The sequence below is a fragment of the Megascapheus bottae genome, chromosome X, assembly GCF_031878675.1.
Source record: "Megascapheus bottae isolate mThoBot1 chromosome X, mThoBot2.hap1, whole genome shotgun sequence".
Taxonomy (NCBI): domain Eukaryota; kingdom Metazoa; phylum Chordata; class Mammalia; order Rodentia; family Geomyidae; genus Megascapheus; species Megascapheus bottae.
Genome location: NC_143547.1, coordinates 73,595,202 through 73,622,303, shown reverse-complemented (window position 1 = coordinate 73,622,303; position 27,102 = coordinate 73,595,202). Strand labels below are relative to the sequence as shown.

The following is a 27,102-nucleotide window of genomic DNA, read 5'->3' as shown; positions in this document are numbered from 1 at the left end:
TAGACAACTGTATTGAGTGCCTATAGTCTAAAAATGTACTATTCTCAGCTCTGAACAGTTACAAGTTCGAAAATGCCTCTATTTCTGCTCTCCAGAGTTTATAGTTGGGGAAAATAGAAGGGCATGTGCAAAAATCACTATTACTATAAGGCAGAATATGATAGATGATTTAAGATTGTAAAGCTAAGAAAGAGGAATTCCAGGAAGAAGTAGAGAAGTAACAGAAGGTTTCAAAGAGGAGGTGGATTGAGAGCTGGGCTTGAAGAGTGGGTAGAATAGCTGACGGCCAGAAGGCGAGGGAGGAAAGGGGATTTCCCGATGTTGAATCAAGGCATGTAGGTGGCAAAGTACAAAAAGCAAGTCTTAAGCAATGTGAAATAATCCTACTGGGTCTTAGTCTTCGGTGCACATATAAAATACAGTATTCGAGGAAAATATGGCCTAGAAGGCAAGTTGGATCTGGCAGTCCAGACTAGACATTTGATAGCAGCTGTAGAGTTTTAAATCAGATAGATTTGGGGAAGTATATTATTGCAACAGGAAAATTAGCTAAGAAACACTGCTGTCATGGAAGTGTCTGTGGCAACAATTCAAATGAGGTTCAGTGGAGGGCAGTCAAATGGGAAGAAAGCCTAGGGCAGATATTATGGACAAAGTAGCAAGACTTGGTTATCATCTAGAAATAAAGAGGTCAAAATTTTCATCTAGATAACAGAGACCAAGGTTATCCCTTGAAGGTACATAGGGATGGCAAAAGGAGACTTAGACTTATATTTCAGTTCTGGATTTAAAGTACTCCTAGGAATGTCTAGTAGGTCACTAAAAATGGGGAAGTGCATAACTTATAACTAACAGATGATGCCTTTGGTTCATCTTAAGAGATTATAGCTAAAGCTATAAGGATTAGATTCTCTGAGAGGGACAAAATATAAAGTCAACTAAGTAAAGATAGAAACTAGGAAAATCCAATAAAGAGAAGCAAAGAGATAAGAGTGGAAGGGAGCAGATCTGAGATGGCTAAGAAGCCATCTGAGAGGCATGAAAGAATCCATGGAACCAGAGAGCTTCAAAAACACTAGGAAAGACCAGATACAATCAAGCTGCCTTCTGACAGCTGTGTATGGAAGAAGAGTAGCAGACACACGTGGCCAGAAGATAATGTGAGAAGGGGATTGAAGTCAGAAACTACTTTCAATGAAAAGAAAGCTAGATTTGGGGCAAAGAAGGGGTTCTGGAACTAGCAGTAAGAACAGCTATTACTTAATTATATGTGGACAAGAAGGAATGATAAATGGGGGGAAAGATAGAAGATACTCAAGTGAATGTTAGCAAACTAGGACTAAAGGAATATTGAATTTTCTAGAAAATTTAAACAAGGAGTGGAAAGAATCCTAGACTCAGAGTTTGGATTCCTGTGTTGTGATCTCAGCTTTGGTACTTACTGGTGATATGACCTTGGGACATCACTGCTTCTCTCTATGCTTCTTGTTTCCCAATGAGAAGTATCATCTATTTCTTGATGTTAACTTTTCCCTGATTTTCTTTTAGGTACCGTAGTGAAAAGATGACCTTGAGTTATGCTGAATACCTTGCTCATCGCCAGCATCATCACTTCCAAAATGGCATTGGGCATCCACTTCCGCCATACAACCATTATTCCTGACACTGAGCCGCACAACCAGTCATTGGGCCTCTCTGCAGACCTCTTCCCAGGAGACCCTACACCTTCTTGGTCTAGCTATCTCTTTTACTGTACCATTTTATGATGATAGTTTCCGTTGCCATGGTGAAGCTTCAACATCATCATTTAAGATCATCATGGTAACGGGTAGGAAAGTGGCATTTGTTAAGATCTTGTTTTCTTATTTTTTAAGCATTGGTTTTTTTGCAGCATCATGTATAACTTTTGGAATTTTCTTTTCTTACAATGTTAGATAGAATTTTGCTTTGCTATCTCAAACAGGTTTCTCTCTTTGTTGCCTTTCATCCTTACCTTTTCTTCCTTCCTTCCCACCTTCTTTTGACTGTGGATGGAAGACTGTGCAGTTTTTAAGGGTCTTTTTAGATTTGTCTTTAGTAAGTTTTCCTCAGTAAGAGAGTTATTTTTTGATAGATGGGTTTGGGAATAATTCGTATCAAATTCAGGTATTTGTATATTACTCTTGAATTTGCCTAAAATTCCCTTTGCTATGACAGCTTCATATTTAGGTCATAATTCCTGAAGAATATATTTTTCCTATGGTTAAAATATAAGAACGTTAGTCCTAGTAACAAACATTTAAAGATACGTGATAGGGCTTGTCACAGAGAATAAGAACCATTTATGCCTACTATGCTGGTTGTCATAGATAGGAAAGACTGCCTCGTCCCTTTATAGAATCAATTCACAAACTAAATCACTGTTTTAAGAAAGTACTTTTCAACTACCTTTCAAATATGGTACAAAAATCATTTTGAAGAGCAGCGAATATTAGGAAGAAAACACATACAGAACTTAGTGCCTTTGAGAAGACTATAATTAAAGTTAAGAGGGATTCAAAAAGGCAATGTAGAGAAATATTCTTATAAAAGTTACTGTTTCTATGTGGGAAACAAGAGATTAGACAAATTCCTTACTCAATGTATTTTTTTAGCTGAAAAATTATTTTGAGCAAATAACCAAAAGACATTTGTCTATTTTCTATTAAGTTAAATTTGTTAGGTTTAGATTTCTGGAAGTAACAATTGGCCAGAGACAGTTGTCACTACCGTCTAAAGACATGGTAAAGATAATATAGTGAAACAAAAGTTCATATATACCATGATTTCAAATATGTTTGCTTGCCATGGAGACAATACCAGAGTTTCAGAGATCTTAAAAGATAGTTTGAATCTCTTTCTACACTACACACTTTGAATAGAAACACATTTACTTTGTTGATAAAATGTTGTCATACCTATAAGGATGGAGTTGGCATTCAGTTATGCTATAAGTTAAAAGCCTAGTCCATATGTAGGGCTAGTCTTCCCATGATGAGTATAAGAAGGAATTAGTGATGTCAACAGAAGGTCTGTATGTATATCCCCAGGAAAAAAATCATAGATAACTTTGGAGAAAGATAACCTTGACTTTATGGTAATATATAGATATATAGATATATATTTGGGAAAAGTATATAATTTTTTCAAACAGGAAATTGGTGTATCAAATGATAAAAAATATACTGCAGAATATATATTCTAAAACTGTAAGAAATGTCTGAATATTGAAATGATGTAGCTTATACATATAGTTGCTGTGACAAGTAACAGACTGCTAATTCAGGATTCAAAATCCTTTTTCTAGTTTCTGAGCTAGTCGGCTGAATACCTTCTGCTTGCCACTGGAGCAGAGCACACTACTTTACTGTTTGATGAGAGTTCTTAGAAGTTTGGTAGTGTTCTTTCATCCACAGCATCCATTATTGAAACAACCATTTTCAGTTAAGATGCCTTAACTAAGAAGCCAATTGCTAGATAGCCTGAAATGCAATCTAGGTAGCCAGTTCCACTTTACAAGAAAGGATTTCAGAATGCAGTCATTTCTTCTTGGGAGTATTTTGGAATAGATTAGTCATTCATTATATAAACAAGAGGCTACCTTATAGAGAAACTTTTTTGCCCTTATAGGGAAACTGAGCACAAGCTGAATGATACTGTTTGCTGCAAAAAAAGGTAAATATAACAAACTGAAGAGAGACAAAATAGATGTAGACCAATATTATTGTGAAATCCATCTTAACTATCATCTCATCAGTTCAGAAGGCTCCTCATCCTGGGTGAGCTTATGGTTAGAAATTGTTTTTTTTTTTTAAAGAAAAGATCTATCACACAGATACATGTGTGTATGTATACATATTACTTACACATACATACACACATATATGTGTATTTATGTATTTAACGGTGCTAATCAATCTTGAGCAAGTCACGTGACTGGTCATGCGGACTCTAAAATCATATCAGATTTTTTAAAATTCTTGATATATGCAGATATTATATAGATTTTCATACCAGTGTAATAATGTTATACTGAAGATATAACCATCCTGCAGGCTTCGAAGGACGAGGTCAGCAATATTTCCCACCATGGCTTGGGGGAAAAAGGATAGTTTTGTCTCCTTTTGTATTCAAGTTGATGCACAATGCATATTTTTTGTGTCTAAGTAGCTGTTGACTAAAAGATTTTGTAGTGTAAAGGGTGTTATACAAACTGTAAAGGTGTGTTTCAAACAAATGCTAGACCCTTTCACCTTTGTTGTATATTACAAAGCTGTTAAATATGTGGTTTAACTTAACTTTGAACATGTGGAACTACGTAGCATGTGTCTTTAACTTGGACAAACATTCTAATTGCACAGGTTGTGTTCTAGCCAGTTGTGGTTTATTTGTTGAGAAACACAAATGTGAATTGCACTCTTACTCACCGGAATATCGTATAAGTTCAGTGATCTTTAAACAGCTCAGAAGTAATACTTGAACTTCATATTGAGTAGCACAAAGTTTACATAGCCCCTTGTAAATGTTAACTAGTTACACTTAAGTTTTCTGTTTTCCAATGTAACTAGGTATTTTTTCCTCTTGGAAAAATAGTATGTGTGTTTTTTTTTTGTTTTTTGTTTTTTTTTTTTTGGTAATGTAGCAAAAGGCTTCCAATTCTGGAAGGGTTTTCTTGTTCTTAAAGTCAGCCAGGTACCAGATTCTAAAGGAACAATTGCCCCCTCCCACACCCCTCAAGTGGCCTTCTGATTGCTCAGAGAATGTGCTACTGCCCTCTCTTGTCTCCCCCTACCTTGAGAGGTCAGTGAAAATGATGGAGGAAGTACAAAGCTTGCTCTGTTCCCTCACTCCACTTAAAGCAGTTGTGAAGTTTTCAGTGAAGTGCATATGGTCTCAATGCCCAGCACACCGGAAGTTTGTATACTGGCCTCTTGTCTTCAAATGTGCAGGAAATTTGAAACTGTCATCTGGAATAGGTTCCATCTCTTATGTGTGTTAGATCAAACCAAAGAAGCCCCTAGCCATGCCCAAATGCTGCTCCAAAAGCCTGCCTTCCAGTCCTTACAAAAACCTTGCAGGATTACATGTGTTCAATTTTTTTATTTTTGTACAGTTTCTAAGTGATTTTTGCTAGTGATGTTAAATTGAATGAACTTTTTTTGAGGGGTGTGAACACCTCCTCCATTTAAATAAACTGGTGACTTTCCTTTTATTTTTTAAAAGTGGAAACCCATTGTGTGCCTCTCAATTTAAGGGTTTCTGATTACATTATTCTTAAGACCAGCATTGATTCTTTATATACAAAGGTATGTTTTCCTTGTTTTTTTATGACTGTTTCAGAAAAAAAAAGAACCTTTTATTTTGCTCTGGACCCAGTAAACTGCGCTGGTACATAGATGCACTGAGAAAATAAAACTTTTGTAACCACCTCTGACTGCTTTTGTATATCAAAGTTGATTACTTTTGAAATATTTGGATCTAGTTTCTAAGTTATTTTAGTGTTTTATATGTTCCCCAGAATTATGTTGAATCAGTCACCAGCATATGGAGTTATTGGTGGGACTGTACTGAGCAAAAAGCTACCTGGAGTAGCTCTTCTTTTCCTTCTTTCTTAGTAACCTGTCTTTTGATTACAGTAAGATCACAGATTACCCCAAATCCCCTTCACATATAACTAGGTCCTCCTTCCTTCCACATTTAATTGCTTAATAGTTTGAAGAAACTATCGGAAATGGGCATTTTATATGACATGTATGGCTTTAAAGTATTAAAAATGTGCAAAAAATATATAAGGTTTATGTGGGTCTGTAAGGTATGGCTGTGGAAAGATATTGTAGTAGTTTTGACACTATTGTTATTACCTTTAAAATCATTTACTCAATAAAATGTTAAAAAACCAAGTTATTGTTTGTTGTTTGTTTTGAGCAGTTGTGGGGCTTGAACTCAAGGTCTGGGTGCTGTCCATGAGCTTTTTTGCTCAAGGCTAGTTCTCTACCACTCTGAGCCACAGGGCCATTTCTGGTTTTCTGGTGGTTATTTGGAGGGAAGAGTCGCATGGGATTTCCTGCCCTTCCTGGCTTCAAACTGTGATCTCCTGATCTGTCTTCTGAGTAGGTAGGGTTGCAGCTGTGAGCTGCTGCACCTGGCTTCTTGGTTTTTTATTTTACCATTCTTATAGTGGATGTTGGTCTCATCAGCACTTCTTAGTAAAACGTTAACAGAAGATTCTAAAATAGCATAGATAGGAACTAATGGATTTAGTTCCAAATAGTTTTTGAGTAAAGGTTGCTTGGCTGCAGCTGTTCCCCACAATATGATTGGCAGATGTCATCCTTGTGCCTAGCCCTTAGTACTGGGCTTAGTGATGTTGATTAACATCGATTTGGCCTATCTAACCTGGCCAAGGATCTGAGGCAAGCATAAAATAGGTTCCAGTAGGAATTTAGCCAGACCTAAGCCTGCTTTGGCTGTTTTCCAAATCAGTCATCTGTTATTAGGTGTTTCCCCTTGGTGAGCTACTGCTGGACAAGTGATTTGCTATCCACCAGAGCACCTGATAATGTTGGAACTTCTTCTTTTGTCATTAAAGAACCTTATCTTCTCTGAATGTAGGAAAGAACATTCCAAAAATGTCCAAGTGTTACCACGGAAAGATTATACACTTTCCATCACCAGCCATTACCACATACTTCAACTGAATGTCACCTATTTTACCAATCCCAGATTACTCTCTCCACCCCCCTCATTTAGCTGATACTTCTAGATTAGAGGAGAGGTCTGAGGGGGAGATAGGGAAACTGATGCTACTGACTTTCTAAGGCCAGTAACAAGATATTAAAAAAAAAGTTGTTCTCTGCTCTTTCTGCAGGATCTGCACTTTTTGCAGGAAAGCTATGAAGGACACTGTTGAAACACTTTTGGCTTTTTCTAAGTCATTTGTTGGGTCCCATTAACTCATGCACACTTGTGGATTAGTTGCTAGTTGAATATGTACAGGATACTTTCTCTATTCCATAGGCCCAAAGCCTGGAACCATATGAATTTTGTGTCATGTGCTACTGTCAATCGTGGTTGCTAAAAATCATACCATCTTGGACCCTAGAGGACTGTTGTGATTAGTGGTCATGCTCAGGGTTTGCTCAGTTTTATCAATGGCATTTAATGGGACATTAGAGTTTTTGATCATTTAGATGATATTAATAGGCTCAGGTGGAATGACATAATTTAACAATCCCACAGCATGCTTTTAAATAACATTAGTGGAGAATTCAATGGTCTGGATAGAGCTGAACTAATCACATTCCACCTACCTAAATTCTTCCTAGTTTTAGCACTTCCTCTTTAGATTTCATGCCCCACTGGACATTTTTTGAATAGCATTACTGCTTCAGAGTGCCAGCATCGCTATGTGGGAGGAGGCAGCTCCTATCTATAGGTGGGCCATTGGGTCAACCCTGTGAGCTAGAGAAAGTGCTTAGAGTCACCAGCTGGGCTAGCTGGTGAATGACTAGCTGCCCGCTCAGAATGGCTCCTCCTACTTTCCGTAGCTCTTGACTGTAAGAGCTGAAACCAGTGTGGGTTTGGGTTGGGTAAACTAATAGCTTCCCATCTGGCCAAACTTTTCACTTCCAAGAGGAAAAAAACTGAATGAGAGAATGAATGCAGCTCAGGTAAAGCCTTTGTTAAACTGATTTCAGCTACTTCATTAAAAGGCCATACAGCCAGCCCTTGTGGCACAATCTCATGTTCCAGACTGAAACTTGATAGTAGTGCTTCTGAGAAGCTAGTCTACCTCCTCAATTCATCTTTAGGACTTTGTTTATTTTTTTGCATTTTTTTATTGTAATTAGTAAAAGGGTTACATGATATTTGCCAGATAGAAGGTGCATTAATTCACGTACATTGATACCCTTTCACATGTCTTGGTACCCATTTCCCTCCCCCCCACACACTCCCCACCATCTTGGTTTTCCCCCCTTCCCTATCAAATTTCAAATAACCAAATACAAATAAATTCAATATATCAGATAACAAAGTGAGATACTATAACAATATGAGATAACCAAGGGACAACAAAGGAGATGAGAGACAACATAGTACATTAAGGACAACAATCATTCGTTATATGGCTTTTGTTTCGATATCCTGGAGGTCCTTTCAATTAGCTTCAAAGTGGCTCTTTAGGGGCTGGGAGTTTGGCCTGGTGGTTGAGTGCTTGCCTAGCATGCAGGAAGACCCGGGTTTGACTCCTCGGTACCACATGCATAGAAAAAAAGCTGGAAGTGGTGCTGAGGCTCAAGTGGTAGAGCTCTAGCCTTGAGAAAGTCCAAGGACAGGGCTCAGGCCCTGAGCTCAAGCCCAGGACTAGCCAAAAAAAAGGGTCTCTTTAGGGCTGAAGGAAGGGTCAGTAGTGGAGCATTGCTCAACATGTATGAGGCTCTAGTTTCAGTGCCTGCTACCATTCCCCCAAACAATCACCTGTTAGTGTCCTGTTTAGGTTACATTTCAATCCTCCCTATGTATGCCCCAACCCCAGCTAGTTCAAAACCCTACATGTACACTGTTTCCCTGTATATACACCTATGATATAATTTTGGGGGTTGGTAATAGGGTTTGAGTTCAGAGTCTTACACTTGCATCCCAGGCACTATTCTACTTTAACAATACTTCCAGTCATTTTTGTCCATTTTAGGTTGCTTTTCAGGTAGGACCTTGAATTTTTGAACAGGGCTAACCTCAGATAATGATCCTCCTACCTCCTGACTCATGCTCGTAGCCAGACTGATAGGCCCATGCCTGGCTTGTTTTATTGTGATTGGATCTCACTAACTTTTCCCCAGTCTGACCTTGTACCATGATCATCCCATCTCTGCCTCCTGAGCAGCTAGAATTACAGGTATGAGTCATTGTACCCAGCCCTATTTATAAACTATAATTATAAATTGTAACTTAAGCACAATTAGATACTAAAGGCAATAATGATAAAAACATATCAAACTAATAAAATTGTTAATGTCACTACTTTTGCAGTTTGTGACCATTATTAAGTAAAATGTTACTTGAACACAAGCAATTTGATACTGAAACTGTCAATCCAATTGCTGAGACAACTTCCAAGTGAATCACATGTGATCACATATAAAGTGTGGCTACACTAAACAAGAGCAGTGATTCTCATCCTGAGAAGGAGGGTGTGGGAATGGTCTGACACTTAAACATACTACTCAAAACAATATGCAATTCAAGGGCCAGGAGTTTGGCGTAGTGGTAGAGTGCTTGCCTAGCGTGCACGAAGACCCGGTTCGATTGCTTGGTACCACATACGCAGAAAAAAAGCTGGAAGTGGTGCTATGGCTCAAGTGGTAGAGCCTTGAGAAAAATTCCAAGGACAATGCTCAGGCCCTGAGTTCAAGCCCCACGACTGGCAAAAAAAATGCAATTTGAAACTCAGGCATTATTGGTTGCTAGAATTTTCCATTTAATATTTTTCGAGTGTGGTTTACTGCAGGTAATTGAAACTACAGGGGAAAAAAAGCTGTAGTGTTCAGAGCAGTACTATGTACCTCAAAAATCATTTAAATGACCAGGCACCAGTGATTCAGGCCTATAATCCTAGCTACCCAGGAGGCTGTGATCTGATAGTCCACTTCTAAGCCAGCTCAAGGAGACAACTGAAGACTCATCTCCAATTAGCCAACAAAAAGCTGGAATTGGAGATTTAGCGTGACAGTGAATGAAAATGCTGAGCAAGAGAGCAAGGTCCTGAGTTCAAGCCCCAGTACTGGTGCATGCACGCTTGTGTGTGCGCACACACATAGACACCCACACGTGTGTTTGAACACATTGTTTAAAACATAATGTGTGTTTAAATGAACCCAGCCAGATTTCTGGTGGCAGGCGTCTAAATAAATAATAATGATCACGTAGTTCAACAGGGTGAAATGGAATGTGCCCTCTATGTTTGCAAGCTGCAGCTGAGTAGTAGATGCACTGAATCCCCTTGTGACATACTTGACTTAGCTCCATTTCTAACAGGACATGTCCAGGTCACAAAATGAAGGTAATTTTTTCACCCAGAAGTCTCCTTTCATGATGGAAAAAGGAGTTCTCTTGTTTTTAAATCAAACTCTGAGCTGACACCTCATTATATTAAAAAGATTAAATTAAAAGCAGTACCTCATTGCTATAAAGTACAAATGTATACCAGCTGCATATAACCATTAAGCATACACAGCTGTTTTAAGACTATCGAGAAATTTTAATTGAATCAGGCATGGTGTCTTACACTGTAATAGCAGCTACAGGGGAGGTGCAGATGGGAGAATTATGGTTTGAGGCCAACCTAGCAAAATGTTAAGGAGACATACCCCTTATCTGAGGAAATAAGCCAGAGATAATGACACATGTCTGTAGTCCTAGATATGTGCATATAGGCAGGAGGACCATAGTCTGAGGCTGACCATGAACAAAAACATAAACCCTGTCTGAAAAATAAGAGTGGAAGAGAGTATGAATGTGTCTCAAATAGTAGTACCTGCCTAGTAAAGCCCTGAATTCAAACCCCAGCACCATGAAAAAAAATGTAATGGGTAGTTTCAGATCTAGTCCCCAAACTGTTTTTTTTCTGTTTTTTGACATGGCTGGGTAACCGCAAGTTCTTGATTTCCTCAGGGAAAAGGGAGATGTTACTCATTCAATTTTATGACAGTGGGTATTCTAGACCTAGATTGTAAAAAGCTAATGAAGTCACAGTCTTCTGAACTAAGGAGTCAAGGCTTACAAAAAGTTCAGGAGGAAGCTTCCTTCCCACTGGGGGTCTTTGGTTGCCATTCTGGTTGTAACACATTGTTAGGTGTCTTCTCCAGATTTTAAAATAGCCTGCATTTAAACACAAACACATGTGGTTTTTGGATTCCATCTTTATGGAAACTTGGAACATTGCTAATGGAACCCCAAGATCTCAAAGGGTAATGTGCAAACCATTGCCAGAGCCCCCAACATTGCCAGTTATTCTGAGGGCCTCGGGAAGCAGTCATTTGATGAAATGACAGCCTTTTTTGGCCTTTTCTTCCCAAATGTCAGGCTCCATGTGATCCATCAATATTTATTGAGTGCCTGTGCCCCTAGAGGCATAGCAGCGTGCTTGGTTTCAGAATGAAGGTCATATAATTTTGTAAGACAAATTAACAGCCCAGTCTGAATTAAGTTGAGAGGGACACAGAAGTTTAGTCTCAGAAAAAAAAATCCTTGAGTCCAGGCTCCAGGCAATCAGTGGGTTATCTTTATAGGATCTCACTAAATAGCTTTTACCTCAGAGTGACAATGGAGCATAGTTTTAGCTGTGCCTGTTTTTAGGGGAGAGGGGTTTGAACATGTCAGCCTCACACACAGCCCCCACACTGAGCAAAATCATGATTCTATTGAGTAGAGGACAGATTGGTTTTCTTCCCGTAATGTGGCTTTTTTGATCCCTGGCAGGAATGCAAGGTGACTGAATGGGAAGTTACATGGTCTGTAGCAAATTGGCTTGTCAACTTGCAGAATAGCATCTGGCGGTTCAAGGCTGTGTTCTTTACTATAAAGCTAAGAGGTACCAGACCCTTCCAGGGACCAGGATAGAGAAAAGGAACAGATGGAGACTATTTGCTCTTAGAAGCTGCCTGAGAAGGAAGCTTGCAGTAAGTTATCGGTGACACAATTATCTCAGGAGGAGAGAAAGCTGAGCAAGCCTCAAAGACAGCAAGGGAAAGTAGACTCACTTTGTGAATCACAGGCTACATAGGAAGGGCAAGAAGGTGATATTAAGTTGGAATATTGTAAAGCAGGAAGCAACGTGGCACATAATTGAATGTTTAGATCATATTTGAGGCCAGATGCTGGTGGCTCATGTAATCCTAGCTATTCAGAAGGCTGAGATATGAGAAGCACAATTCAAAGCCAGGCAGGGTACAAAACTCCGAGAGATCCAGGAAACTGGAAGTGAGACTGTGGCTCAAAGTGGTAGAGTGCTTGCCTTGAGCCGCAGACCTCAGGGACTGCACCTAGGCCCAGAATTCCAGACCCACAGCCAACAAGAACAGAGAGACAGAGAGAGAGAGACAGACAGACAGACAGACAGACAGAAAAGAAATCATATTTGAATGGACCGGATATTGCTGAGAGTTGTAGCCATTGCCCTAACATCAGATGGATTTAAAATTAGGAATCATACTAGTGTGTATTTCCATCTAAGTGGTATTTGGGGATGATCCAAGGTGAGTATATATGCCAGTATACACAGTGAATTTGTGTAGCACTACATAGGAGAGAGGGGCTGGCCAGGCAGCTGGATGGAGCATCCATATTCTCCACTCCCACATATCCTGGCAGCATAAAAAGGGTGACTTAAAACTGGAAAGAGTGGGAAACCTCATCTTTTTGAAGTCGTTGCTAGTTTTTTATTAATGCAAATATTTCCCTAAACTTGCTCTACTTCAAATATCCAAATATATTCAGTAGAAATCATGCCTGAAATTGTTTCCACCACACCAGTGTAGAATTGGGCAGTGGTTTCTTCCTCTGAACTGTAGCCAGAGACAAAGGTGAGTAAGTAGTCTTAGTGATTTCTATATACTAAGTCAGATTTGATTCTTGTTGAGCTTGCCTAATGTATCAGTAGATCCATGGTACTCATGAATGGTGGTCTTTTAAAAGTGAAACATGGGGCTGATCTCATTATTTTTGGGTTGGTTTTGAGGCAGGTTTTACTATGTAGTCCAGGTTGGCCTCAGACTCAAGATCTTCCAACCCCAGCCATCTGGGTGGGGCTACATTTAGCCAGTTGGTTATGTAGGGTAGATAGGAATAGGTGGACCTTTCACCCCCCATTTGAATCTGCTCCATTCTAACAGAATCTATAGTCTTGAAGGTCAAATATCCGTCGCTAATAGTCAGCCTGCTTTCAAGAAGGTTATATGGAAGGTTCAGTGAGAAGGATGAACATTGCAGTTGAAAGTGAAAACAAAACTTCTTTATTTCCAGTCCCTTTTGGGGGGACATTTTCTTTTATTGAGGTGAAATTCATATGACATACAATTGATCACTTCGAAGTGTACAATTCCAGTGGTATTTAGTGTATTTGTCATGCTGTGTACCCAGCAGCTTTTGTTTCAAAACAAAACACATCACTTCACAAATACACCTTATACCCAGAAAGAGGCCTCACACCTAATATGTCTCTGGATTTGCCTGCTCTGGACAGAAATAGTTGGAGTTGTAGGATATGTGACCTTTTGTATATACCTTCTTTGTACAGTATTCTCAAGGTTAATCTAGGTTACAGCATGTTTTAGTACTATGCTCCTGCTTTTAATTTTGCCAGTTCTGGGGACTGAGCTCAGCACCTAGGTGTTGCCTCTGAGCTCTTTTGCTCAAGGCTAGCGCTCTGCCACTTGACCCACAGATCCACTTCTGGCGTTCTAGTGGTTAATTGGAGATAAAAGTCTCATGGATTTTCATGTGTGCGTGCCAATCCTGCAGCTTTAACTCAGGGCCCGAGTGCTGTCCCTGAGCTTTTTCTGCTCAAAGCTAGCACTCTACCAATTGAGCCACAGCTCTACTTCCAGCTTTCTTGGTGCTTACAGACAAGCGTCTCACCGAGTTTCCTACCTGGGCTAGCTTCAAATCACAATCCTCAGATCTCAGCCTCCTGAGAAGCTAGGATTTCAGGGGTGAGCCAACTGTGCCTGGCTCGTTATATTTTATTATTTATTTATCCATCCTGCAGACATCCGGTGTTTCTACTTTTTGGCTCTTAGCAACAATGCCACCATAAACAGTCCTGTATAAATTCTGTGTGGTTGAATGCCTTCATTTCTTTGGGATTATTGAGTCATATAGTTAGGTTGTGTTTTAACATTTGAAAAATCACCCAACTGTTTTGCAAAGTGGTTACACAATTTTATACTCCTTCCAGGTTCCTTGTTCTCATCTCCATTATTTCCTTTTCTAATATTAAATCCATCTCAGTGGCTATGATCTTAGATTACAGCAATGTATGTCACTGATAGGGTTTGGATAAATGTCTCCCAAACCTCTTAAAGGTTTAGTCCCCATTCCAAGGCACTGCTGGGTGAGAGGAGAACCTTTAGGTGGTGGCCATTATGAAGCAAATTCCAGTTAGTAGGGAGCATGCCATTAAAGGAATATAGGGACCTTGGCCCCTTTCCTCTCTATCTTTGGTTTCCAGATGCCATGAGGTAAGCAGCTTCCCTACCCACTCACTCCCACTGTGATGTACTGCCTTGCACAGGCCCTAAACTATCAGGAAATAAAACCTAGGAGTAGTGAGCCAAAATAAACACTTCCTTCTAGGAGTTTAATATCTTGAGTGTTACATTAACAGAAAGGGAATATAGTCCTTATGGATTTAATTAGCATTTCTTTCATTACTAAACACTAATTCACATCTTATTGGCTGATTATGTATCTCATTTGTAGCAACATCTCAAATCTTTGTCCAGTTTTAATTGTACTGCTCTTTTGCTTTTGCGTTCTATATCTTCTTCACATGGTAAGGATATTAAGTTAGTATAAGACAGGTGATTTAATAAATTAAGACTGAGATCAGATACTGATTTGATCTCTGCTATAAGTCTCCTTTGAATTTCTATTTCTTCCTGAGTCTTGATAGTTTGTGTTTCTAGGAACATGTTACATTTCATCACAATTATCAAATTTGTTGAATTACAATTGTTTATAATCTAATTTTGTAAGATTGTTGATAACGTCTCTGCTTTCACATCTGATTTTGATTGTTTTTTAAATTAATCTAGCTGAAGATCAAAGAAACAACTAGCTGTTTCATTGTGTTTTTTCTATTTATCTGTTTTATTTGTCTCTGTTCTAAACTTTATTTCTTCCTTTAGGTTTGCTATGCTTTTCTTTTTTCTTATCCCTTAAGGTTTATACCTCAGGGGAAATTTTATGGGGCTTCTTTAGGGATCTTATTTTAGAACTTTCTTCTTTTTTAATGTAGGTGTTTTCAAGCTACAAATTTACCTCTAAGCACTGCTTTCATGGTATCCTGTAAGTTTAATATGTTGTGTTTTTGTTTTTAATCCATCGTAATACACTTACAAATTCCCCTAGCGACATCTTGGACTTTTTGGTTCTTTTAGATTAGATCTATTGTCTAATTTCCAGATATTTGCTGCATTTCCAGTTCCTTCTGTTATTGGTTTATAGCTTTATTTCATTTGCTTGGAGAATATACTTTACATGATTCCAGTCTTAAAAATTTATTGAGAAGTGTTTTTTGGCCTAACACATGATCTATCTTTTGGAAAATTGTATAATCTGCTGTGTTCTATATATATTGTAAGGGTGTGTGATGGGTTTAGTGTTGCTTAAGTCCTCTGGTTCATTACTAATCTTCTGTTTATGTGTTCTATCCTTTACTTATTGTAGCTCACTGAGGTTTCTAACTACAGTTGTGAAATCATTTCTCCCATCAATTCCATCAATGATTGTTTCATATAATTTAGGGATATTTTGCTCTATGCATACATATTTCTAGCTGTTTTATCTTTTTGTTTTCTTCCTATTTTATTAAAAGATTTTATTAACACAGATTTTATTATCACATCATGTTTCAAATGTCATGTTCAACAAACAAGCATTCAAGAAGGGAATCTCTGCATGCAATCACTGGCAATAAATTTTAGAACAATTAAAATTAAGCTGAGAGTTTGTATGTCATAGATACATATTGATCTATATGGAATATATTTTGATGAATCAAACATTCATCAATAAAATGCTCATTAGTTCTTATACTAATTTTTTAGTGCTAGTCTTAGCATTTGAACTCAGTGCCTGGGGTGCTGTCCTTGAGCCATTTTTGCTCAAGGCTAGCACTCTACTACTTGAGCTTCAGCTTTTTCTGAGTAGCTTATTAGAGACAAAAGTCTCAAGGGGGCTATGAATGTGGCTTAATGGTAGAGTGCTTGCCTAGTATGCATGAAGCCCTCCGTTTGATTCCTCAGTACCAGATACACAGAAAAAGCCAGAAGTGGTGCCATGACTCAAGTGGTAGAGTATGCTAGGCTCATGCAAAAAAAGCTCAAAGACAGTGCCCACATCCTAAATTCAAGCCCCAGGACTGGCAAAAAAAAGTTTCACGGGTTACAGGTGTGAGCCACCAGCACTGAACAATAGTTTTTGACATAAAGATCTATTCTGTTTGATATTATCTTAACCAGTACCTCAGGTTTACTTTGGCCAATATTTCAATTGTTTTTACTCTTTTACTTTGAGTCTATTTGTCTCTTTGGGACTAAATGTGCATACAATTGAATTTTTTAATCCATTCTGCCAGTATCTATCTTTTAGTTATTGAATTTAATTTGCTTATAAGTGATTGCTAATAAAGATGGACTTACTAAGTGTGCTGTTTTCTATATCAAAATCATTTTGCATCTAAATTCATATTATGGTGCCTTTCTTGTGGTTGATGTGAATCATATTTATTGGATTTGTTTTTTCTTTCTTTATATTTTCAAGTTTTTTTCATATATATATATATTTTTTTTTGCCAGTCCTGTGATTAAGCTCAGGGCCTGAGCACTGTCCTTGGACTTTTCTCAAGGCTAGAGCTCTACCACTTGAGCCTTAGCACCACTTCCGGCTTTTTCTAAGTATGTGGTACCGAGGACTCGAACCCAGATCTTCATGAATGCTAGGCAAGCACTCTACCACAACGCCAAACTCCCAGCCCTTTTTCATATATTTTTATTGTAATTCATAGAAGGGTTACATTATATTCGCCAGATAGAAGGTGCATTAATTCAAATACATTGATACCCTTTCTCATGTCTTGGTCCCCATTTCCCCCCCACGCCTCATCTTGTTTCCCCCCTTCCCTATCCAATTTCAAATAACCAAATACAAATATATCCAATATATCAGATAACAAAGTGAGATACTGTAACAATATGAGATAACCAAGGGACAGCAAAAGAGATGAGAGATAACATAGTACATTAAGGACAACAATCACTCATTATATGGCTTTTGTTTCTATACCTACAGGTCCTTTCATTTAGCATCATACGATATGGCCTTATGTATCTAGGTTTTGCTCTATTGCAAATCTCTGCTAGTAGAGCCCAAGGTTTCTACTGATTATGACAAATGAGGGAAATCATTGAGATTATGTTCCTTTGAGTCTGGCTTACTTCACTTAATATGATTTTTTTCTAAGTCTTTCCATTTCCTAACAAATGGGGCGATGTCATTCTTTCTGACAGCAGCATAGAACTCCATTGTGTATAAACACCACATCTTGTTGATCCACACATCAACTGAAGGGCATCTGGGTTGGTTCCATATCTTTGCTATGGTAAATAGTCCTGCAATGAACATTGTTGTGCTAGTGGATTTAGTATGGCCTTGTTTCTGGACAATTGGGTAAATGCCTAGTAATGGAATTGCTGGGTCATAGGGGAGCTGTATTTTTAGTCTTTTGAGGAACTGCCATACTGCTTTCCATAGTGATTGTACGAGTTTGCACTCCCACCAACAGTGTAGTAGTGATCCCTCCTGGCCACATCCCCTCCAGCATCTGTTGTTATTCGTTTTCCTGATCCTGGCCATTCTAACTGGAGTGAGGTGGAATCGTAGAGTTGTTTTGATATGCATTTCTTTTATGACCAGAGATGTTGAGCATTTCTTCATGTGTCTATAGGCCATTTTTGTTTCTTCTTCAGAGAAGACTCTCTTTAAGTCTTTGGCCCATATTTTAATGGGATGGTTGTTACTTTGGAGATTAGTTTTGGAGTGATTCAATTTTTTGAGTTGTTGATATATTTTAGATATGAGGCCTTTGTCCGTTGTTTGGTTGGTAAAGATCTTCTCCCACTCTGTAGGCTTCCTAATTAATTTACTAGCTATGTTCTTTGCCATACAAAAGCTCTGCAGTTTAATGCAGTCCCACTTATCCAGCCTTTCTCTGATTTGTTGTGATTCTTGGTCCTTATTAAGAAAGTTTCGACCTGTGCCAAGGAGGCCTAGTGTATCTCCTATTCCTTCTTGTAAAGTTTTCAGTGTGTCAGCTTTTACCTCCAGGTCTTTGATCCATTTGGAGTGAATTCTACTGCAGGGTGACAAAGAAGGATCCAACTTTAGTTTTCTGCAGGTGCTTAACCAGTTCTGCCAACACCACTTGTTGAAGAGGCTGTCTTTCTTCCATTCTATTTCTTTGGCTCCCTTGTCAAAGATTAGGTGGCCATAGGTCTGTGGTTTAATATCTGGGTCCTCAGTTCTATTCCATTGGTCTTCAGGCCTGTTCCTGTGCCAGTATCAAGCTGTTTTGATAATTATAGCTCTGTAATAGAGTCTAAAGTTTGGAATTGAAATTCCTCCTGCGCTGTTCTTTCTGCTAAGAAGTGTTTTTGCTATATGGGGTCTTTTATTATTCCATATGAAATTTTGGATTGCCACATCTATTTCTTTAAAGAATGACATTGTGATATTGATGGGTATTGCGTTGAATTTGTAGATAGCCCTTGGCAAGATTGTCATTTTCACGATGTTGATTCTTCCAATCCAGGAGCATGGGAAGTTTTTCCATTTCCTCAGTTCTGCTTTAATTTCCTTTTTCAGGGTTTTAAAGTTTTCATCAAAAAGGTCCTTTACATTCTTAGTTAAGATAATTCCTAGGGACTTTATTTTCTTTGAGGCTATTGCAAAAGAATATTGCTTTCCTGATTGTTGCCTCATTCCTATCACTGTTGGCATAGAGGAAGGCAGTTGATTTTTGAGGGTTAATTTTATACCCTGCTACCCTTCCAATGTTTTGAATCAGCTCAAGGAGCTTGGGAGTGGAGTCTATAGGATTCTTTAAATAAAGAATCATGTCATCTGCAAAGAGGGAAAGTTTTACTTCCTATTTCCCTATTTGGATCACCTTTATGCTTGTTTCTTGCCTTATTTCACTGGCTAGGAATTCTATGTTAAAGAGGAGTGGAGAGAGTGGACATCCTTGTCTCATTCCTGATTTTAGAGGGAATGGCTTTAGCTTTTCCCCATTGAGTATAATAGTAGCTGTGGGTTTGTCATACACAGCCTTTATTATACTGAGGAATTCCATGGATTCCTAGTTTCTCCAGAGCTTTTAGCATAAAGGGGTGTTGGATCTTGTCAAATGCCTTTTCTGCATCTTTTGAGACAATCATGTGATTTTTGTCCTTGCTGCTGTTGATGCCTCCCTGTGATGAATCCTGTTTGATCATAGTGTAAATTTTTGATGAGTTGTTGTAGACGGTTGGCCAGTGTTTTGTTGAGAAGTTTTGCATCAATGTTCATCAAAAATAGTTCTGTAGTTCTCTTTCTTTGATGGATCTCTGTCTGGTTTGGGGATGAGGGTTATACTGGCTTCATAGAATGAGTTTGGTAAAGAGCCTTCATTTTCAATTGAAAATGAAGAGCTTGAGGAGTATTGGTGTGAGCTCTGCTTTGAATACCTTATACAATTCAGCTGTGAATCCATCTGGCCCTGGGCTTTTCTTAGATGGAAGGTCTCTTATTGCCATTTCTATTTCAGTGCTTGAAATAGGCCTGTTTAGTTGGGTTAGTTCTTTTTGGTTCAGTGTGGGTATGTTAATATTGGCTAGGAATTCATCCATTTCTTCTAGTATCTCATATTTGTTGGGCTAAAGATTTGAGAAGTATTCCCTCATGATGCTCTGTATCTTGGTAATTTCTGTCGTGATATTACCATTTTCATCTGTGATTTTATTTTGGTATGCTCCCTTCTTTTTTTGGTAAGATTTGCTAAGGGTGTGTCAATTTTGTTAATTCTTTCAAAGAACCAACTCTTTGTTTTATTGATTCTTTCTATAGTTTCTATAGTTTTTTGGACTCCAATTCATTTAATTCTGCTTTGATTTTAATAATTTGCTTCCTTCTACTGGAATTAGGGTTGGTTTGTTGCTCTTTTTCCAGGAGCTTAAGGTGACACATTAAATTGTTGTTTTAATGGAGATGGCAGTTTGCATTTTAAATTTCTAACAGTCTATTTTGGTTAGCTCCTTTACCATTTTCCTTTAAAGTAGATTTTATTTATATATGTATAGATGTATGTGTATGTATGTATGTGTGTCTGTCTGTCTGTCTGTATGTATGTATGCATGCATGCATGTATGTCATGGGGCTTGAACTCTGAGCCTGGGTGCTGTACTTGACCTTTTCAGCTCAAGGCTAATGCTCTACCACTATTGGTTTTCTGGTAGTTAATTGGAGGTAAGAGTCTCATGGACTTTAGTGCGTGGGCTGGCTTTGAACTGTGATCCTCAGATCTCAGTCTCCTGAGTAGCTAGGATTATAGGCCTGAGCCAACAATGCCTGGCTTAGACTGTATTTTTTAGAATAGTTTCTGGTTCACAGCAAAGTTGAACAGAACGTTTGAAAAGTTCCCTCCACACACAATCCCTGCTATGATCTCACACCAGAATGATATGTCTGCTACAACTATCAAGCCTCCATTTTCACACTTTTATTATCCCAAGTCCATAATTCATATTAGGATACTATACATTATATAGATTTTGGCCAGTATTATGAAATGCATCTACCATCATGGTATCATAGAGAATAATTTTGTTGCCTTAATAATTCTGTGCTTAGCCTATTCAACTCTCCTTCATCCAAATACCCAGAAACCATTGACTTTGATCAACCTTTCCAAATAATAAGTCAACATTTACTGAATGTTTACTAAAGAAAGAACATTTTAATAGCCTGACAAAATTATCATTTTATAGTCTACCAAGTTCCAAGAAGCTGCCACTTTAGCCAAAAAGTGGCAAGGTCAGGATTCAAACCAAGTCTGTGAGGCTCTGGAGGCTGAACTTTTTAACCATTTGCTCTGTCTTGATGAGGATGAGTGTGAAAATGATGGTGGTTATGATAGCAGTGATGGTAGTGGTAGTGTTTAACATTAATGGAAGCAGTGCTTATAATGTTTTGCCAGGCACTATATGTCAAGCATCTTATTCTATTTAGTTCTTATTCTTGTTATCTTACACATGAGAAAACTGAAGCTTAGTTGAGGTGAGAAAACAACCTCCCTCAAATGCACAGAACTTACTGAATGGAGGCTAACTATCACTGAAAACTTTATATTAACCATCTATCATCTCTCTCTCTCTAGGGCTAGAGATAGCAGACTTACATGTAGGACTAGGTCTAGTCTTGAAACCTGATTAGTTGGTTTTGTATTTGAAATTCAAAATCCAGTAACTTACCCTGATATTAAATGGGTGGTTCTTTTATAAGAGCACATATTAAAGTCCAATGATATAGTGCTGTCCCATGAGTAGAGCAAACTCTGCCCTTAGCTTTCCAGCCTTGGTTACTGTTTTTTCTAGTCAGGGTAGGACTGCCCTCAGGCTTCTGGGTACATGAGTAGGGCTCATAAATAGCCCCCTAATCGGCCTCATCAGCTTTGAAGGACACCATGGCAGGAGGGGCCTAAGTAGGCCAACACTTTAACCTAGTTATGTGAGGGCAGCTGTAATCTGGGCTGATCATGTCTTGCTAAGCTCTCTAGGGGGAAAATGTCCAAAAGCAGTTTCTTGCATCCAAGTATCCCTGGATCACACAACAGACAGTCCTTTCTGTTTCTAGAAGAGGTTGGCCTAAAGGTTACAAGGGCTAAGCTTCATTAGCAAGGCTGCCAGGACTGAGGGATGGCTGGTTGCAGTTGCCACCTACAATGAAAAAACTCCTGGCTTGAGCTTCCTGTCCTTAGCCAAAGTGCTGCTTTTCCTTGAAAGGCCCCCTGACTCATCTCTCCCACCTTGTTTACGGAAGCAAGGAAATCATCACCTTCCTGTGTAATAGCCACTCACGTCAACCTAACAAGTTCTGGACTGGCTAGGCTCTGCTGCGTCTGTGCCCCCACTGCCATCAACTCACCTCATATCTGGCAATGAGTAGCTTTAACAGTTCCTGGGGGAACCAGGCTGAGCTGTCTGGCCAGACTATGGCTGGGAAATACAGGAAGCAGAGTTGTTGGGGCTAGCTGGGCCTGGCTTGTCAGGCTCCCTCCCTGTTTCTTGGCATGATGTGTTTCCTTATACAGGTGCATTCTCTCTCTTACTCTCATGTCCAACAAACCATCTGTCTCTGGAGACAGCTCAACAAAGTGGGCCCCCTAGAGGCAGTAAATAGAAAGCTTTCCTTGCCTAATCCATGCTGACAGGGAAGAGAGGACAGATTTTAGGTGTTTGGCTTGGTGTTCTTTGAGACAGGGTCTCCCTGTGTTGCCCAGATTCACCTTGAACTCCTCATTCTCCTGCCTGGGCCTCTTTAGTGCTAGGATTATAAGCATCTACCCTCATCACACCCTTTTAGAACAGTATTCGAATGAGGCCAAATGCTAAAAGTTAACTTTGTAATTTTTTTTCCAGTGGAGTTTTCTCTGGCAGTAAGGTGACTTTCCTAGGGGAAGAGGAAGGTGACTCCAAGTTAACAGTTCCAGTATTCCATCAACTCTAAGCTGCCATTGTCTGCCAGATGCCTGTTATTTTATATACCACTGAAAGAGAAACACGTTACTGATTAAGCTGTCATGACACTAATTTTTATCCCAATTTTAGGGATGTTAAGACATGAAAGAAATGTACATTTTAAAACCAAAAAATCACTACTCTTGCAGGCCCCCCTTCTTATGCATGACCTCAAGGACACATGGCACATCAGGGCACAAAGTTGAATATAACCAAAGCCCCAGCTACTGTCTGCTCTAATAATGTGTTTTATAAGGTTGGTGTATGAGGGGCCAGGAATGGGGCCTAGTGGTAGAGTGCTTGCCTAGCATGAATGAAGCCCTGGGTTCAATTCCTTGGTACCACATACACAGAAATAGTGGATGTGGTGCTGTGGCTCAAGTGGTGGAGCACTAGTCTTGAGAAAACCCAAGGACAGTGTCCAGGCCCTGAGTTCAAGCCCCAGGACTGGCAAAAAAAACTAGGTATGTGAAAACCAGGGCTCCTTGTATTGGACAGACTTTATAACGCCATTCATACTCAAGTTATCCCATTGGATTTTGCCCAGCTGCCTGTGGGGCAGGCAGGTCCTGAGTAATTTAGTACCATTTTCCAAATGGATACTGGAGAGATCTCATTGGGCCAAGAGCAAAAGGGACTGTGCAAGGGAAAAGTAGGAGAACAGGGTTCCCTGCCTTCTACAGTAAAGCCATTATAATAAACTCTTTCCTGATGAAACAGATAAGATTAGAGGTAGCCTAGGCAAAGCAAAAGAAGGCAGGAGAGCCACCCACACTTCTCACATCGATATGCCATTCCCAGAATGGGCTTCTAAGCATCTCCCAGAACCCCTGAGGTGCTAAGGAACAACTTCTAACCCTCTGGAGAATGCCTTATTCTTCTCAGATTGAGGTGTCACTTTTCATACCTTTCAGTATGTCATACCGGTTTCATTTGAGACAAAAGCACTGATATAGATGACCCAGAGCTTCTACACTTAAAGTAAGACCCCCCCAAAAAAGGGGGGGGGGAGTTTGTTTTGGAATTAAGATCTTGAGTGAGGCATTATGATTGATCTTGGGTGAGGCATTATGATTCTCAAAGTTTTTCAGATAACAACAACAACATTTACAAGCCTATATACTAGAGGTGTGGTAATGTGGCCCTGCAGGTTCAGTATACATGTGGCCCAATGCTAAAAGATCCAGGTCTTTTTGAAAATGCAATAGCTGGCAGCAGTGTGCTTCTGGGCATTAGAGAAAGAGATGCTGATGACAAGGCAAAGGTAGAAACCTCCGTAACCTTCTGGGAAAGATTTGGGGTAGGGGGGTAGAGCCAGCAGGGACACTAATAGCTGGCACACAAATGGAGCTGGAGTTGGGTGGTTGTGTGGTAGAAGAGGTCTATGGCTCATGCTATTGCCCTTGTTACTTGGCAGCAATACCTTCAGGCAGGGTCCACCGACACCACTGAGCCTACCTTGTAAAATGGGTTCCTGACAGTCTGTCACACAGGAGGGTCAGGACTGCTATTAGGGAGTCAGCCATGGAGGACATCCATTCCCATCAAGAGTGATCGCTGCTAATTTTCTATCTACAAGGCTCAAAAGTCCCCAAGTCTATTAGCTCAGATACTGATGGTATGGAAACTCAATGCTGCCCAGACTGAGGGCAGAGTAAGGGAGTCTTTAACTTTAGACAGGGTATTGCCTGTTGCCAAACTTAGGGAACTACATATATTCTTTGGCTAAACCATTCTATTTGTCAGACTGATACCTGTGGGTCTCTCTGCATCTTTTCTGGCCTTAACAAACCAGGCCAAATAAAAAAACTCACTGGTGATCAGGTTATAACCACTCTAAGCTGCTCAGTATCCTACACAGTGGTAAGGGACAAATTTCATGAGCTGTTGAGGCTTCTATCATGACAACTCTGACCAAGTATGGTGGTGTATGCTTATGAACACAGTGCTCAGGAGGTTGAGACAAGAGAATCATGAATGCAAGGCTAGCCTGGACTACATAGCAAATTTCAGGCCAAAGTGACCAACAAAACAAGACCCTGTCACAAAAAAAATAGGCCAGGAAGTACAGTATGACTCAAGTGGTAGAACGCCAGCCTTGAGCAGAAAAGCCAACTAGGAATGTGAGGCCCTGAGTTCAAATCCCAGTACTAAGATGCGCACATACAAAAAGCCATCAAGAAGCCAGTTGTCAGTGTCCCCAACCTGTAGTCCTAGCTACTTAGGAGGCTGAGATCTTAGGATCATGATTCTAAGTGAGCTTGGACAAGAAAGTCCATGAGATTCTTATCTTTAATAATCTACTTTAAAAAAAAGCGTTGGAGTACAGTTGTGTTTGAAGTAGTAGAATGATAATATTGAGCAAAAAGAAGTTCAAGGATAGCACCCAAACCCTGAGTTCAAGCCTCAGAACATAGACATATACACAAAAATCCAAAAACATACTCTACCTACATGTATTCCCTGGAGAAGTGGGGTGACCCAGATGTGAATAAACAGCTACCAGGGTTATAGAGGAGCAACTGCCACCCTAGCCAGGGGGCTGGAGAAGAGCTTGGTGAAATAGATGGGCTTCCTGTCCCTCCCTCACAAGCATCTCCTGGCCTAAGACAGCAATTACACAGAGCCCAGAAGGAAAGCAGGAAATATGTCATGAGGAAAAATCTTTCCACAAGAGGTAAAACAATGGCATCCCAGGCATAAACAAAAGAATTCAAGGGAAAAGCCATGGATTATTCCTCCTCCCCTCCCCAAGTGAAAATGAAATCTCCAACCACTTCTCAGCACTCAGGTAGATTCTTGGTTGCTGAGTACCTTTAGCTGACCAGTAGTGGATGCTGGATCATACCAAGGGCACTGAGCATGATAAGCACTGTCTCCATAGCTGAGCCATACTCCATGGCTTTCCCAGAATACCCCATGGCTTTCAGTTTCTTAGAGCTTGAATCAGAGCCCACCCATCCCTCAAGGACTGAAGAGGGAGAGAGCCCGGCACTGAGTGACCTAAGGAGGCAAATGGCGCTTACAGGGAACAGTGCATGTTGTAAGAGCAAAGTGGAGAGGAGTGGACTGGTACTCCATAGAGAATTGCACACACGGGCCAGCACTGGAGCTAAGAGGGAGAGTGGGAAGCTGAGAACAAGGAAACAGTACAAAGGAAAAGAAAACAAAGGAGTTACAAAGTAGAGTGAACAGGGTTGGAACAAAAGGGCTCCCTGTATGCTTCTTTGGGGAGTGTAGGAGTGGAAGCTGAAACTAAGCAGCCTGGGCTCCGGCTTGTGTATCAGAAGCTCAGATCAGTGAGGACATCAGATTTGCATTGGAAAGGCTGCTACATTCACGAGGCAGACCAAACTATAGGTGGGACGAGCTATGGGGCCTCTCAGGGAGTGATGGTAGTGGCCTTTGGGTGGGCTCTCTCTTAAAAAGCAAATTGTGGAAAGGCCAAAGACTAACGTCCTTCATTGTCTCTTCAGTAGCTTCTTTCTGCCACCCTCTCTCACCTATTCTTGCCTGGCCTGTCATGCTTAGACTACTATATTCTCAGCCTCTGACTCTGTCTTGAAACTATGCAGGGTCTTTCTGATGGCTTTGATTCCTCTGCTTTGCAATCATAGATTTCACCTTCTCTCTGCCTTCCTTCCACATCACTCCCTGGCTCTCCTCCTTTTTCTCTAAGAGTGAGGTCTCTTCCCCAGCAATCCTAGCAAAGCACAGGAGGAGTAAGGCACACAGTGTGGAGTCTAACAAAACCACTTTCCCACTGCAGCTTCTCCATTTCTCAGTGAGCCTCAGCGGTATCTGTGTTTCTTGTTCAAGTGGATATTAATTAGCAGTCAACTCTGGGAACAGGCATCCATGAGATTGTGGAGGGAATGCATGACGAAGGGCAGAATACCATTCCTGGTACTATTGGAAATAGTGATGAGCAGATGAGCGGCCTTGCTGAAGCCAGTCCTTTCTAGCCCAGGATTCCAAGGCCCCGCATCACTTACATCCCACATAGACACTCCTGGAAAATGGGAAGATCTACTCACACTGGCTATGTATGGCTTGCTATGTGTCATCTAGAATCTGTAGCACTGTCAAACAATGGAGTGGGCCCTTTATGTGGTGAGAAGGCAGTGGGTGCTATGGGCAGCCTTGGGAAAGCAGGGCTTACTTCCCTGAAGGGCAGTCATCTTGCTCATCACCCCCCCACCCCCAGCATTGTCTGAGTGCTGCTGGCAAGGAGGATACTCAGGGGCTGTGGGCCTGAAAGCAACATATTTGGGTTCAAAGTTGCCCCCTTGGCCTCAGCTATGAAATGTGGCCCAGAACACCATGGGGCCTAGAAAGCCCAGAAATGACCTGGCAACCCTGGACGGGAGTAGGCAGCACATTCAAACAACCATAGTGCTCCTTAGGCCAAGCCATCCTTTGACGGTCCTCCATGGTGTATAAGGACGACAAACAATCTCTTTTGTTTACTTATCAGAGCAGAAGGCCTTCCAAGAGGGTTGGGAAGCAAGGGCAGGACTCTTGAGCTCTCACG

The 27,102-nt window shown here is 40.2% G+C and overlaps 1 protein-coding gene across 2 annotated transcripts in view; it reads left to right on the top strand.

The window, feature by feature from the left end:
• Ammecr1 (AMMECR nuclear protein 1) overlaps positions 1–5,873 on the top strand; it is a 134,897-nt gene extending 129,024 nt beyond the window's left edge. For both annotated transcript variants that reach the window (XM_090326034.1, XM_090326033.1), the window contains one exon: positions 1,549–5,873. In XM_090326034.1, the coding sequence (XP_090182160.1) occupies positions 1,549–1,663 (115 nt within the window). In that variant the 3' untranslated portion in view covers positions 1,664–5,873. The remainder of the gene's footprint in view (positions 1–1,548) is intronic.
• Positions 5,874–27,102: the final 21,229 nt, after the last annotated feature.